The following is a 15,941-nucleotide window of genomic DNA, read 5'->3' as shown; positions in this document are numbered from 1 at the left end:
GAAAAGTCTGGAGAGCTTGAAAGACTGGCATTGTTTTTGATATGCTACAGGGTTCTTCTGCCTTCTCAGTCATAAATAGCTTTCTACTATGCCTCCCTGGGATGTCATAAACTGCTGAGATCATCAGTTGGTACCTCTATCAGGAGTAATAGCACACAGTTCTCCCCAGCGATCACAACACCAAGCAGATCTGCTCCACGGTGCTGGGGACCCAATACCTTTGCATGCCTTTCCACTTCATTATATAATTTCCCCCACACATGCACCAAGTAGCCACAGCAGCTGCTGACATCTGGCTTTGTAAACTCCTGTACTGCCAAACTGCCTAATCCCTAACTATGCAGTTTCCTCTTTTTGTTTAAAAGGTCTGCAGAATTTTATTATTTTCAAGTTTTTAAAACTTATTTGAGGCCGGCGCCATGGCTCAATAGGCTAATCCTCTGCCTCGCGGCACCAGCACACCAGGTTCTAGTCCTGGTCGGGGCGCCAGATTCTGTCCCGGTTGCCCCTCTTCCAGGCCAGCTCTCTACTGTGGCCAGGGAGTGCACTGGAGGATGGCCCAAGTGCTTGGGCACTGCACCCACATGTAAGACCAGGACAATCACCTGGCTCCTGCCTTCGGATCAGCCCGGTGCGCCGGCTGCAGCATGCCAGCCGTGGCGGCCATTGGAGGGTGAACCAACGGCAAAGGAAGACCTTTCTCTCTGTCTCTCTCTCTCACTGTCCACTCTGCCTGTCAAAAAAAAAAAAAAAAAAACTTATTTGATAGAAAGGGGGACAGGTAGAGAGAGAGAGACAGAGAGAGATGGAGAAAGAGAAGGGACACAGAACTGGACACAGAACTCTTGCATCCATTGATTTTACTCCTCAAATACCTGTGACAGTCAGGGCTGTGACAGGCTTAAGCTGGGAACAAGAACTCAATCCAGGTCTCCCATGTGGGAAGTAAGAACCCAACCACTTGAGCCCTCATGGCTGGATCTCAGGATGTGTATTAGCAAGAAGCTGGAATCCACAGTGCAGCTGGGACTCAAATGGAGGCACTCCCACACAGGATGATACTGTCTCAACCCACATCTCAACCACTAGGCCAAACTGCTTTCTTTCCAAGACTCTGCCCAAGATCACCATCATTGCCCAAATCATTGCCAAATCTTCTTTCTCACCTCTTAAGCCAGGCTTCCCTCTACTTGAGGTCAGGCCCTATGTACTCCCTTATCCATAGCCCCATCTCAGCTCCTTCCCTCCTCTAGGTGGTACCCTCCAGGAGCCACTGCATAGCACCAAAGGATCCAAGCCACTGTGTCTTTACTTTTTTGTTGTTTGTTTTTTTCTATTATAAATAACCTCAATAAAAGACTGTCTATATTTAAGAAAAGGCCTCAGATTTCTCATTCCAGTTTCAGGGTCTCCCAGGTCTTTGCTCAGTCTCTTCTTTCAGGGCATTGTGGTGCAGTGGGTTAAGCTACACCTTCTAAAACTGGCATCCCGTATCTCAGCGCTGGTTCAAGTCCTGGCTGCTCAACCTTCCATCTGGTTTCCTGGTAATGTGCCTGGGAGAGCAGCAGCAGATGGTCCAGGTACTTGGGCCTCTGTCACCCATGTGGGAGACCCAGATAGAGTTCCTGGCTCCTGGCTTCAGCCTGGCCAGGACCCAGCTATTTTTACCAATTGGGGATTGAACCAATGGATGGAAAAATCAGTCTCTGTCCTTCCCTCTCTGGTGCTCTTTTAGTTCAATAATAAAGAAATCTTTAAAAGCAAGCAAGTAAGCAAACAACTCCTTTTCAAGAGCCCGAGGGCAGTGACTGCTCCAGTCAGCCAGACTTTGAAGGGACTAGTCTGCCCAAGTGGATTCCCCCTTCCTGTTCCTCCATCCCCTCCCCTCCAAGTCAAATGAAGTGCCAATCAGTCCTTCCCAGCTCTCCAGGGCTTGCTTTTGGTATTTGATTGCAGTCAATTTAGCAATTTTCATGTTCAGGGTCAAATCATTCTCAAGATATCAAATCACAGGAGCTGTAGGATCCTAATTACCGTATGAGAGCAGGTTTTGCGAGGCCAGCGTTGTGTCCTGTGGCTCGGGGATGTTGCTGAGCCACTTGTCATAGAGCAGACTTCAGAAAGCTGAAGAGAGGTGTGGTAGCTTAACACTGCCTGCAGCTCCGGCATCCACAGGAGCAGCAGTTTGAGTCCTGGCTGCTCCGTTTCCGAAAGAGCTCCCTGCTAATGTGCCTGGGAAGGCAGCAGAGGATGGCCCTAGTGCCTGAGCCCCTGCCACCCATGTGGGAGACCTGGAGGGAGTTCCTGGTTCCTGGCTTCGGCCCAGCTCTGATAGTCATGGCCATTTAGGGAGTGACCCAATAGATGGAAGACCTCTGTTTCTCCTCCCATCTCTGTCATACTACCTTTTAAATAAATAAAACAAATCTTTAAAATAAAAAAGAAAACTGAAGAGTTAGCAGCTCCCCGCTTTGTATCAGGAAGACCATACTCCCCACAGTTCCCCAAGCTGGACAGGCTACATCTAATTTCTATCACATGCAGGAAATGAAACACAGGAAGATAAAAATTTTAAATAAAGCTTTAGATTAAATATCAAGATGTTAAAGAGGTACTTCAGGATGATAATGGTAATTTTTTTTTTTAAATACTTAGTTTGTTCTTTAGGAAAAAATAGAGACTACTCAATTTCTTTTCCATTAGGGCAACAGAAATTCAAATTAGAGTTTCCACTTGGAATGGCTAGGACTTAATTATTTAGAGAATAGCAAGATAACTGCTCAACTATAATGTGCTCTTTCTACATACTCTAAAGCCAGAGCTGTTGCCCTTTTTAAAAAAAACTCATCTTTTAATTCCATTTTCCATACATTTAAAAATTATTTACTTGAGAAACAAAGATACATACAAATACACACACACACACACACACACACACACAGAGGGAGAGGGAGGGGGAGGGAGAGAGAATGAATGAATATATTCCCATCTGTTGGTTCATTCCCAGAATTCCTGTGATGGCCTGGGGGCTGAATACAGGAACTGGGAACTCAGCTCAGGTCACCCACATGATGGGCAGGAGGCCAATTACTTGATCATCACTGTTACCTTGCTTATTTGTGAAGTATGTAGGTATCAGAGTGCCTGGCTACCTGGGTTCAAATCCCAGCTCTGACACTTCCCTCTAACAGGGTCACCTCAGCAAGTCACTTACCTCTTACCTGACTCAGTGAACTGATTTCAACATAAGGATACATAATTAATAATAATCTTATTTGATTATTATGAAGGTTAAAATGAGAAAATATAATAAAGTTCTTGTCATAACAAGCACAAAATAAGTACTCAATAAATATTTTTAAGGAATAAAGAATCAGAAAATTCAGCTTTGTTAAAAAATAAACAATGTTTTCCCTCATCTCAACAATTGTTTAGAGTTCAGACTAAAAGATATTACCTTCCCAAACTCACAGAACTTTGAGTTAAGAAGGCTGTTATGGGGCCAGCACTGTGGTACAGTAGCTTAAGCCACTGTCTGCAGTGCCAGCATACCATATGGGTGCTAGTTCAGGTCCTAGCTGCTCCACTTCTGATCCAGCTCCCTAGTACTGTGGCCTAAGGAAAGCAGTAGAAGGGGGCCCAAGTGCTTGGGCCTCTGAACCCATGTGGGAGACCTGAAAGAAGCTCCTGGCTTCAGTCTGGCCCTGCTCTGGCCATTGCTGCTATTTGGAGAGTGAACCAGCAGGTGGAAGATCCCTCTCTCTGTCTCTCCCTCTCTCTCTCTGTAACTCTGAATTTCAAAAAAACAAATAACTCTTACAAAAAAGAAGGCTGTTACAAGGAATAGATGAGAAAATATGGAGTACTTGGCACCTAAAAAATGCTCAGTTAATGCTAGTTACTATCATGTGAGAGAGGGTCAATAGAACAAATCATGCATTTAGCACTACGCCTTAAATGTAAACCAAACCACCAAACCATCTTACTAGAATCAAGGGTGAATTGCCATTTTAATCTCATGCTACATATCAGAGGCAAGGATCAGGCACATTAAAGTCAAAGTAGCTCATGAAAATTTTCCTATAACAGTTCCCCACCCACATTGTGAGTCAGATAGCTTCCCACTGTCTTTAATTTGGATGTTGGAAAGCCAAGGGCCAAATAAATGGTCCACCTTTGCAACAGCCTTGAGACATGCATCACGGGCCTTCAAAAGTTATGGGAAATGCATATCGCGCTACAACTATGCATGGACATCATTTTGTACCACAATAAACTTATCTTTTAATTCTATTTTTTCATGAATTTTTAAAATCACCTTTATAGTCTCTACACTATCTCCATTTCTCACTCTGTCTTTCCTTCTCCTGCACTTACTCCCCTTTCCCCTGCATTTTCTGTTTATTTCACTTGGTTTAAATTTCACTTTAACTCATGGAAATCCTGAGCTGCCTTGGATGGTTTTTTGGGAACAGGATGGGCTGTACATGGGGGAATAATTCAGAAAATGACTTACTGTGCATCTGATTTATACTTTTCAAATTTGCCACATGAAGTGGATGTTGACTTAACATTTTAAGCCAAAGAGATTCTCTTTGGCTAATACCAATTACTTTTATCTCACATGTCCCTATTTCAAAGCATTTTCTAATAATTACCTGAGCGTATTTTCAATTTCAAAGAAACCAGTAAGTGGCATGGATACAGAAACAAGTGTGAATTCCACACATACACTTAAGCAGTTACCAACTGGTGTGGCACAAGCACCTGCTCCATGCTGGGCACTGCCTCTGCACCTGTTAGTGAAGCCAATCCCTGTGATAGCACGCTTGGTAGGGGGCTCTGGACTGGGAAGGTTCCTGCAATAATGAAAGTGTTGCTGAACCAAACACTGGGGCTGAAGAAGTCACAGACCCAATAATGCTCAAGTTCAGCAAAAGCTCATGTAACCAGAGGCCCAGAAACAGACTTTTCTGAGAACAACTCAGAGAAGAAAGGAGACAGATTCACTCACACACACACACACACACACGTGCTATGAACACACTCAACATCCCAGATGTACATTCTCGCAGATTGTAAGGTTGGTCTGTGATGTTTCTCTAATGACTCATTTCTTAGGCAATGGCATCTACTTTCACGAATAAGAAATCTAAAATCTTTGAGTCTTTACTTTGTTCTCTAAGCTTCGGAATCTCAACTCAACTTCCTGTCAGGCAAACTTGCAAGTCTCAGACATTTCAAACTCTACCTAAAACGAGCCTCATCCCAGGCCCTTTTATCCTGGAAAGCCTTTTCTTTTCTTCTTCTTCTTCTTTTTGTTTGTTTGTTTGTTTGTTTTTTTTTTGGTAGACTACCTATCAGCTTTTCATATGCTGTTTGAATAGCTCATTTATTATGTTTAGTTTCCACCCCACTCCCTACTAGAATAAAAGTGGCACCAGGGCAGGGATCATTGTCTCCTTCATTCACGTGATATCTGTCCAAGCTATCCCTCGATATTCCCAGAACAGTGCCTGGCATTGAGTAGGCTGTGAATAAACGCTAGATGTGTGTACTGCCCTCCCACGCCCCTAATGCTGCTGCTTCTCTGGGATTCCTGATCTCGGCAAATGGCATCGGCAGCTGAGGCTGGGGACTCGCCCTAGATTTCTGCTTCTGCACCTCCAATGTATAGCAGCCAATATGACTTAGCAGACAGTCTTTTCACCTGTTCCCTCCTCTCCTTCCCTACCACCACCAGCCAAGCTTTGCTCTGGCTCACCCCTTCCACAAATCTTGGAAACAGCCACTTGCACCCCCTTTAAATCACTGCACCTCACTATGACCAAGTCTCAAGTGCACAGCTGAGCTTAGCACTGCTGCGTGAGAGAATTCAGAGGGTCTGTTTTAGCCACAGATGAATTTAGGGTCCTCCTTGGCATCCAGGACCTGTTCTAGCATGTTCATCTACCTCCCAGCTCACAGGTCACACAGAGGTGACAGGAATCTGCTGCAGGGTCCCTCCAGACAGCTCGTCCTACTACCCGCTCCCACCTTTGCTGCCCCACCGCTGCCAGTTCCTATATTTCAAGATTTGGTCTTGGGGTCAATTCTCTGAGCAGCTTTCCTTGATCTTCCAGAGTGGCCTAAATGTCATGGCTTGGTGTGTTTCCCTAGCAACCAAATAAGGGGATCAAAAATCTGGGCAAGCACTTGCCAATGACACGAAAGTCTTACGCTTATGTAAGGAGGAAAGGAAAGCTCATAAAAGCCATCCACACAACCTGTTGGGAAGGTACATATTTAATGCCCTACAAGGAAATAATTTGAAAGGATCAGATTACCTGGTTCCTAATTTATGATAAAGGGGGAAAACCCACAAAACATCAACTTCTTTTCTAACATGTTTCATGAAAAATTATAAGCCATAGTAGTCCTTGCTTTTCAACTTCTGAGCGAGCAGGTATTGGGGCAGTGACAGTGGATTTGGATTCCCGTTAGTTTCTTGTACATTACTCATGGGAAAACTAGGGGCTGTGTCTTACATTATTAACCAAATCATCCAATAAATACACATTAAATTATTTCATCACTTTATAATTTCCTTAATTTTATATTTCTAGCTCTAGGGGATAGCTATATTTGAATTAGTATATAATTCTATCCTAATTTAGCTTGTATCAACTAAATTGCAATGAGAAAAAGAGAGATACAGACAAATCTCCAACTTACTGGTTCACTTCCTAAATGCCCATGACAGGTGGCACTGGGCCAGGCCAAAGCCAGGAGCACAGAACTCAATCCAGGTCTCCCAAATGGGTGGCAAGGATCCAACTACTTGAGCCATCGCCTGCTTCTTCCTAGGGTGTGTATTAGCAGGAAGCTGGACTCAGAAGCGGAGCTTGGACATGAACCCAGGTGCTAGGATATGGGGTGTGGATATCTCAAGTAGTGACTTAGCTGCTGTGCCAAATGCCCACCCACAGTTCTCCATTTCACGGCACACTTCTCCATCCTCCTTCCCCTGCAACACAAACTCAGTTGCTCGCACCCTTGCTTGCTCTTCCGCTACAAGCATGCACACCCGCAGCACTAACGGGGAAACATGGGTTTATGACGCAGTGAAACACTCCTTCCTCTGGACCCGTCCAGTTTACTCAGGAGTTGTAAGCCAGCAAGGAAAATGAACTATCCTCCAGTCGTTCCACTTCCTTGAAATGTCTGGAGGAATAATAACAATAATTAATAGATTTAAAGATTTTTGACCTATATGCTGTGAACTATACATGGAGGGAACGAGGTACATGTTCACAGGCCTTAAAATATTGCATATTTGAAAAACACCAAGATTAATCTGCAATTCTATCTTTAAAGCATTCAAGAAATAGGCTTACATGTCTCTTCCTTCAGTGGCAATATGTGATTATGGAAATGGACATACGGCTTGGCCGACATTACCATGACGGCGACTCCTGGGCCTAACTAGTCTCCTTACAAAAATATAAATCCAGGTGACTTTACATGATAATGAACTCGCTTCCTCTTTTACAGCCTTACAGCTGGTGATTTGCGGGAGCTGTATCTTCCAGACACTGCTTATACACTGAGTATCCAGAAAGGAAATTAGGTTGTAAAATAGCATGTGCTGAATCTAGTCAACTCTGTTCATTGAGAGATCACAAAGTAAAATACACGGATGAGAGGAGACTAATGGCATTCTACAGCTGGAAAGAGATGAGATAATGAAGACTTGGGAGAAAATTAGAAATTATAGATTAGAAGTTGAAATGCCCACACAAATTCTTGAGCTAGTTCCATTGGTAATTTACTGGACTTGGGGATGCTATTTAACCTCAATTGCTCTTATGCCACATAAGGTACATTCCTGTGTACATGCAAGCATTTATTTAGTGTCTACTCAGAAACTACGGCCTTGCTAAGTCCTGGAGCTAAGATCCTGTCTTGTCCTATATATAGGCTTCTAACAGAAGAACTAAAAATTGAGTTAGTGGCTCTCACATTCTCAACCACTCAGCTCCCAGTGGTTCACTGTGGAAGTGAACCTCAACAGTTCAGTCAACGCTGGAAAAAAGCATCTATAGGCAGTTTCCATTGCCCCTCCATCCATCTGCTTCCCCCAAACACTCTAGGAGAACCGTGAATCTAGAGGATCTTATCACCTTCAAGAGCAGCCATAGGGAAAAAATGACTGTGGCAGGAAACAGGAAGGGCTGAAGAATGACAGCCCAGAGTGCAATGGATCATTTATATCATCTCTCTGCAGAGGCACCATCAGGGAACTTCCGCATGTGTTCTTAGAGAGTAATAATGACCTAATGCCTTGATGCCACATAAAATATACACTTACATGGTATTTTCAGGTAATTTTTTGTATCAATGTTTAAGAAGGGTGACACTACTTTTCCCACTTAGGGACAAGCAAAATAAAACCCAGTTAAGTTAAATAATTTAGTTTCAGAAAGTAAAACAAAGCTTTCTGACTCTCAGGCCAGTCTAGTTTCCACAAAAGAGAACCTAATGTTTAAAACAAACAAAACCCAACACATGTGCAGTTATTCCTTTTCTTTTTAAGACAGAAAGGTTCCGAAAATCTTCAGGGCAAGTCAATAATTAAAATTCAAAACTAACATTACAACCTTCCATTTGTAAGGTACAACAACATGGCTATTAACTGACATTATTGGCAAATAAGGCATTCTGGGAAAAGCGTTCTCAGTGTTTTATATTGAATGTTTAAGAAGGAAGAAAATAAGCACACATATACATCCCATTAAGTGGAACACAAGGAACACAATTTACACTTAAAAATAATTTCTGGTCTCCATATACAGTTGCCACTCTGCTATTACAGCACGTTTTTGAGTGACGTCCTCTATAGCACAAAGCCTTCAGACAACAGCCTCACAGCTCTGGCTGTTGTGTTTCTCTTCCTGTCTGCTCTCCAGCCACCACCTCTGTGCTGTCTCAGCTAGCTGTGCCCTTCCGCCTGAACTGACTCTCCCCATCTTAGTTCTCTCTACTCACTGCTGCTCTGGATTCTCTGCTTGATGGTTGAAGAGAGAACTTAAAAATATTAAAAAAATTTAAAACAACATAGAGTAAACATTTAAATAAACATGTGAAAGGACTTCAAAAAAATTCATGGAGAAATAGGATGAAAAGTATATTTATTTGGGTGCAATAAAAATTTGCAATCGTATGTTTGAGTATATATACTCAAATGTAGATGTAGAAACTTGTGCAATCATATAGACACCTGCCAAAGAGAACAAATGAGTCTCCTCATGGATGGGGTTACTTCCTTCATTTTGGCCAAGTGAGCAAGAGCAGACTAACACATAGGGTAGAATTTTCATGAACTTGGTAACGTATCACAAAACAGAAAGAATAGATAAAGTTTAGCATTGAGACTTCAGTTCCAGATTTGGAATCATAAGACTTTAGTATGGGCCTAAGTTTGATGTTATGATTGAGAATAGATTGTTAGGTTTGATTCTAAATAGCTTCATTTGGAAAAAGGAAATAAAAATAACACCCGTATCCCATAAATTTTGTGATGTGACCACTCAAACTATGTAAAGCATTATGAAAACGTCCTCTTAGTGGTCCTTTCTCTGTATGGAGGAGAGAACTTCCACTTTGACTACGACCTTGTCTAAATAAGATCAGAGTCAGCGAACTCAAAAGGCCTCCATAGCCTTGGCAGCTCATGACAAGAGCCTAGGGTGACTACTGACGCCATAAACAAGAATGTCAATTTGTTAAGTCAACAACAGGAATCACTGTGCACTTACTCCTCACGTAGGATCTCTGTCTTAAATGTGCTGTACATTGTGATTTAATGCTATAACTAGTACTCAAACAGTATTTTACACTTTGTGTTTCTGTGTGGGTGCAAACTGTTGAAAGCTTAATATATGCTAAACTGATCTTCTGTATATAAAGATAATTGAAAATGAATCTTGATGTGAATGGAATGGGAGAGGAGGCGAGGGGGGGAGGGTTGCAGGTGGGAGGGAAGTTATGGGGGGGGAAAAGCCATTGTAATCCATAAGCTGTACTTTGGAAATTTATAGTCATTAAATAAAAGTTAAAAAAATAAATCTTTAAAACAAAACAAAAAAAAGAGAAAATGTTCTCTTTTTTTAATTTATTTTTTGACAGGCAGAGTGGACAGTGAGAGAGAGAGACAGAGAGACAGAGAGAAAGGTCTTCTTTTGCCGTTGGTTCACCCTCCAATGGCCGCGACGGCTGGCGCACCGCGCTGATCTGAAGGCAGGAGCCAGGTGCTTCTCCTGGTCTCCCATGGGGTGCAGGGCCCAAGCACTTGGGCCATCCTCCACTGCACTCCCTGGCCACAGCAGAGAGCTGGCCTGGAAGAGGGGCAACCGGGACAGAATCCGGTGTGCCGGAGCCGCAAGGCGGAGGATTAGTCTAGTGAACCGCGGCGCCGGCCAGAAAATGTCCTCTTACTGTCAATTCAATATCTGTATTTCTCCCATATGTGTAATTTCTCTATCATATAGGGAATAAATTGTTTAATACACGTCTTCGAAGGCACTCATCAAGTTTCGTCATCCAGTGGTCGATCAAGTACCAACATTTAGGCATTTCCATATTTATTTATATTAAGTTACCAAACAGTTCTTCTCCCCAAACAGAAACTACTCGAAACAATAAAAGTTAAGCAAGAACTTTCAGAAAGCCTCTTGCTTCAGAAGCAGAGAAGGCAGGGGTGGGCATCTGCCTCACCGGTCAGCCACTAGCTGGGGTGCTTGCATCCTGTGCTGGAATGCCTGGGGTCGAGTGCCAGCTCCAGTCCAATTCTAGCTTCCTGCTAATGTGCGTCCTGGAAGGAGGACGATGGCTGGAAGACCCACACAGGAGACCTGAACTACGTAGTTCCTGCCTCCTGGCTTTGAGCCAGCCCAGACCTGGCTGCTGGAGACATTTGAGGAGTAAACCCGCCAGATGGGAGCTCTCTCTGAAACTTCTCTCTCAAAAAATTAACTAAAAAGTTAGTAAAAAGAAAAATGAAATAGGAAAAAGCTGATTCTGCCGACAGTTCAAGTGGGATGTGATGGGAGGCTGAGCCACAGGTGGGGCCAGCTGGCCCGCGTGGACACTCCCACCTCCTGCTCCAAGACGCCCTTGTGCACACTGCTGTACGTTAACAAATCATTGTTACCACTCGTTAGTGGGCTGCAAAAAGGGAGTTCTAACATGGGATGGTGCAGAGTGGTCCTAGGCAGGAACTCACATTAATATTATCCTATCCAACTCCTTCTGAGCTGATTGTGTAATTAAGGAAAGGGGAGGGGATTAAAAATATACTGACTTAGTAGTGTACAAATTAATTTTTCCTACTTTCCGAAAACTAGCCGTGTTTTGCTGAGGAAATCACCTTTCCCTGCTCTGAATCTACTGGTTCAGGTTGTCCGGTTCGCCCAGAACTAGTGAGCCATTTGATAACCACATGCCCGGCCACGGGGACTACAGCGTAAGTGGACATGTGGGCCAAATTCAGTCTGAGGAGGTTCCACTGGGGACTTTGACAGGAATTGCTAAGAGCTGAGAACCTTTTTCAATGGAGGCCTGGTAGCCAGCTCTCTCAGCACCACGAGAGAACCTGCATGAGAAGAGACAGAACCAAGCTGAGCGCTGGAGAGAGTGGGACAGAGTTCTGGTGGCCTGGCTGAAGACTGCAGTTTGCCTGGAGCCAAGTCCACACTGGGACTTTCCAGTGCGCAGGCCAATGAATTTCCATGGGTGCTTAAGCCAGTCTGTGTTGAATTTTCTGTCACCTGAAACCCAGAGCCCATACCCTGAGAAAGTATTCCTGAACTCCTACTACCAAATGATTGCTGGGCTTGGGGATTATCAAATAACTAATAGTATAAACAATGTAAAATCATATAATATCAGGGAAATCATGCAAAATTAATCCCAGAAGCAAAGAAGTAACTACTTGGCTAAGTTTTTTCATCCCAGAACTAAGGATACCACCATGTGGTCTTGGCAAAATGAAGGAGAAACATTCAACTTGGTTTTTTTTAAGTCTCTGAAGCACCGGATCACTTCTCTGGAAACTCCCCTAGGAAACAGCACTTACGGAGTCCTTACGTTGAGCACGTTAGTAAATGCAAATGTCAACAACCCAATAATACTTGTAACAGTGGACATCCTATACTTTCATCAGGCACCACTCTCAACGTTAGTCAAACCATCTGGCCAGAGGCTGATGTCAATTAATTACTTTTAAGTGAAGACAGAAGAAGTCAAAAATAAACTGAAGATTATTTCTCCATAAGAGGTACAATTACATGGACAGAAGCAAAAACTGGCCTAAATGGGCAGAGCAAATCTCAGTCAAATTTCTCATTAAATAATATATTCATTTGGAAACTTTCAGTAGGAGTAAAGATAGGACACAAACCAAGACAAAGAATTTGAAGTCACTGATAAATAGGACTACTCTGTAGGGAACACAACTTAAATCACAGGGTTGATGTCAATATTAACATTTTCAATTGCCAAAAACCTCTATTCATAGAAAAACAGGGAAAAGGCAGACTTGATATATTCTTGTGTTAATAAAAATGTCATTCTAGATCATGCACATTAAATGTACAACAACACAATTATTTTTCTATTTTAAGTCTCACTCAAAAACAAACTGAGATAGCAACAACAAGTCCCCTTGGGTCATTGCTGCTAACAATTTTGAATTTTGCTCATTAAATATTGCTTAGTGGAAAATTGTCACAAACTCTTAAGATAAAGCATGATTACTATTTATCACTGACAGATAATATCAAATATGTCACTGAAGTTCATTTCCCAACCACAAATACAGCATTAACTGTGCACTTGAACTACCCACTAGAAAAAATGCGTAAAAGGAACACCCACATGAACATTTACCTTCCACTGCTCTTTTGAAGAAAACTTTGCAGCTGCCACAGGTTACTACCCCATAATGACATCCTGAAGCCTCATCCCCACACACCAAACATATTTTGGAAGGTCTTGAGGATCCAGTAGAAACACTTCGTAAAGTAGAGCTGGGGAAAGAAAGTAAGATTTCAGTAACTACACTATAATGGCACATTTAATACGCTGTACAGCTCAGTGCAACATTGTCAATCATCATAGCTCCACGAATGAATTCCGAAGCCTCAAGAAATGGAAGGTAAAACCCTGTCAGTGGAATAATGCCCTCAAGCATGTTGTACAGCAAGACCTGCAGTCTACACTGGGAAATGAGAAATAATCATGTTTAAACCTCTCCCCGCCTTTTTCTATTTTTGAAGAAAATTCACCAATAAAACCCACAAAACATGATTTGCACACTGAGCAGAGAGGAGAAAAATCTTGAACCAAGCCATCACGGGAGTATTTGCTTTGGCATCGAGCAGCTATTACAACACTTCTCAACACCCTTCACTCAGACTCAGATTATAAATCTCAATTATGCCCGGTTCAAAAAAATTCCCCTTCTAAAATGATCCACTAATTTAAAAAAATGAGTTCCCTTGGCTGCCTGTCATTTTATTCCTCAACCTTCTTCACGTTTTTGTGTTACCCTATATAGTTAAGTTAAAATTAAATTCATTTTGCTTACTATTGTAAAGGGGTACTATCAATACCGAGACAAAAAAGTCATATATGATGAATAGCACAGGTATCTTTTATGGTAAGAAACTGAAGGGCTCTGGGTAATGGTTTTTAGGGACAAATGCATTTCTTCAAGCAATAATGTGAATATATTTTTAAAGAGAACCTTCTCAAGGTGTGTTTCACTGTGTTAGCTACTGGCATGCTCTGAACAAAATGTTTTAAATTCTAATAAATTATAGTTCAGTGACAGTTTAGATTATACTGAGTAGGCCAGAAGAGTTGATTTTTTTCATTCATAGCCCACAGGCATTTACTGAGTATTAACACATAGATCTTGTACAAGGTACTGACGACATAAATATAAAAATGTGTTCTCTGCCCTAATGGTTAGAGGGACACAGACTACTATGGTGAGTGCTATTGTGCAGGGTAATGTGGCGACACTGCAGGCTCAGCCCTCCATTCTGGGAAGGCCAGGTAAACAGGAGTCAGCAAACCCTTGCCCTGCTATGACAGTGGAACTGGGTTGTGAAGCATGACCACACACAGCCAAAGAAAGCGAGGGGAGAAAAGCAAGGTGTGTTCAGAGAAATGCAAGCTACACGTGTGCAGAAAACTCTGGGCAGGGCTGCTGGATGTCAAAGCTCTGTCATCCTGTGAAACAACAGGTAGGTGGCAAAGAGATCCAGAGAAAATACTACAAAAGGGTAAAGTGGTTACATCATGGTGATGAATCCTTGGTTTTTCAAACAAGCTAAAACCCAATGATATCACATTGATGATTAAAAAAATTTACATTAAATGTTGGCACTACACACGCACCAAAAAAATACATGAAGGAATACACAATTTGGCTGCTCAGGGCACCGTATGACTGACTTTCAAGAAAATGACTTCTTAAATCAAGGACTGCAACAATGTTCTCCAAAGCTGTTTCTCCCTATGAGAAATGAGCTCTTAATTATTTTTATTAGTATCCTTTGACTTCTTTATAGCATTCAAAACATTCCATCAGCATCCAGCATCAGTAACTTCTTCCACGTATTAGCCAGGAAAACTCAATCCATAGTCTGTCTGACTCATTCTACACTTCACGGAGAAACTCCGCGACTTTGTAAATATTTGGGATATAACTTAAAATCGTCATTAAAATGTAATTGCTTTTTCACAACTACAAGCATACATGAAATCTTTAGTCATTTTTGTGGGCCTTGGTCTTGGTCCCAATGCTTAATGGTTTCTTAGCTTCAGTCTCTGGATCTCTCCTCTTTTTCTATCCAAATTTATTTTCTCAGTGATTGCTTCAAGTCTCACGTCTTCAGATGTCATCAATATGCTGGGGACTCCCAGACGTTTATCTCTAACCCTGGTCCCTCCCTTGCATGGCAGACCTACTTGACATCTTGGACATCTAACATGCACCTCACGCTTCAAATACTCAAAGTTTGGCTGGGGGTCAGGGTTGTGCTACAGTGGGCTAAGGCACCACCTGCAATGCTGGCATTCCAAACAGGTGCTGGTTTGAGTCCTGGCTGCTCTACTTCTGATGCAGCTCCCTGCTAATATGTCTGGGAAAGCATTGTAAGATGGCCCACGTGTGTGGGCATCCACTTGGGGGATGCGTATGAAACTCCTGGCTTCTGGCTTCAGCCTGGCAAAGCCCTGGATGTTTGTGGCCATTTGGGGAGTGAATCAGTGGATAGAAGTCCTATCTGCCTCTCCTTCTCTTTCTCTAATCCTACCTCTCAAATAAACAAACGAATCAAAACAAAACAAACTTGGCTGATCTTCTCCCTGCCTTTAAACCTGCTCATCTCACACACTTGCTCCTCTCCCTTAATGGCAAATATTATAGATTGAACTGTGACCCCAGCAAAATTCACAGGTTGAAGCCCTAGCCTCTGATACCTCAGACTGTGACTGTAGGGTTATTGCTGGTGTACTAAGATGAGGCCATAGTGCACTGGGGCAGGCTCCTAATCCTATCTGACTTGTGTCCTTACACAAAGGGGAAACTGGATTACAGACACTCACACAGAGAATGCCATGAAGGCAGAGACTGGGGGATGTTTCTCTAAGTCATGAAAGCCAGAAATTTCCAGAAAACCTTCCAACACTACAAGAGAGGCCCGGAACATATCCTTCCATCACAGTCTCGAGAGGAACCAATCCTGCCAGCACCGAGACCCTGGACTTCCAGCCTCCACAGCTGGAAGACGATGAGCTTCTGTAGTTTGAGCTGCCCGCTGTGTACCACAGCACTCCTCCCAACGCCTCTCACTGAATGAGACCTTTTTCAGTCTCGTTTACCCTCGGAC

At 42.8% G+C, this 15,941-nt stretch overlaps 1 protein-coding gene across 7 annotated transcripts in view; it reads right to left on the bottom strand.

Moving 5' to 3' along the window:
- The window catches only part of NR3C2 (nuclear receptor subfamily 3 group C member 2), a 375,527-nt gene that overhangs the window by 178,415 nt on the left and 181,171 nt on the right, over nucleotides 1-15,941 (bottom strand). For 5 of the 7 annotated variants that reach the window (XM_070047457.1, XM_070047454.1, XM_070047455.1 and 2 more), the window contains one exon: nucleotides 12,916-13,067. In XM_070047457.1, coding sequence (XP_069903558.1) covers nucleotides 12,916-13,067 — 152 coding nt within the window. The remainder of the gene's footprint in view (nucleotides 1-12,915; nucleotides 13,068-15,941) is intronic. The other 2 variants (XM_070047456.1, XM_008267372.4) reach the window with 1 other exon arrangement.

Source organism: Oryctolagus cuniculus, chromosome 8 (assembly GCF_964237555.1).
Source record: "Oryctolagus cuniculus chromosome 8, mOryCun1.1, whole genome shotgun sequence".
NCBI classification, from domain to species: Eukaryota; Metazoa; Chordata; class Mammalia; order Lagomorpha; family Leporidae; genus Oryctolagus; species Oryctolagus cuniculus.
Note: the sequence above shows the minus strand (reverse complement) of the source record. Positions and strands in the feature narration are given on the sequence as shown.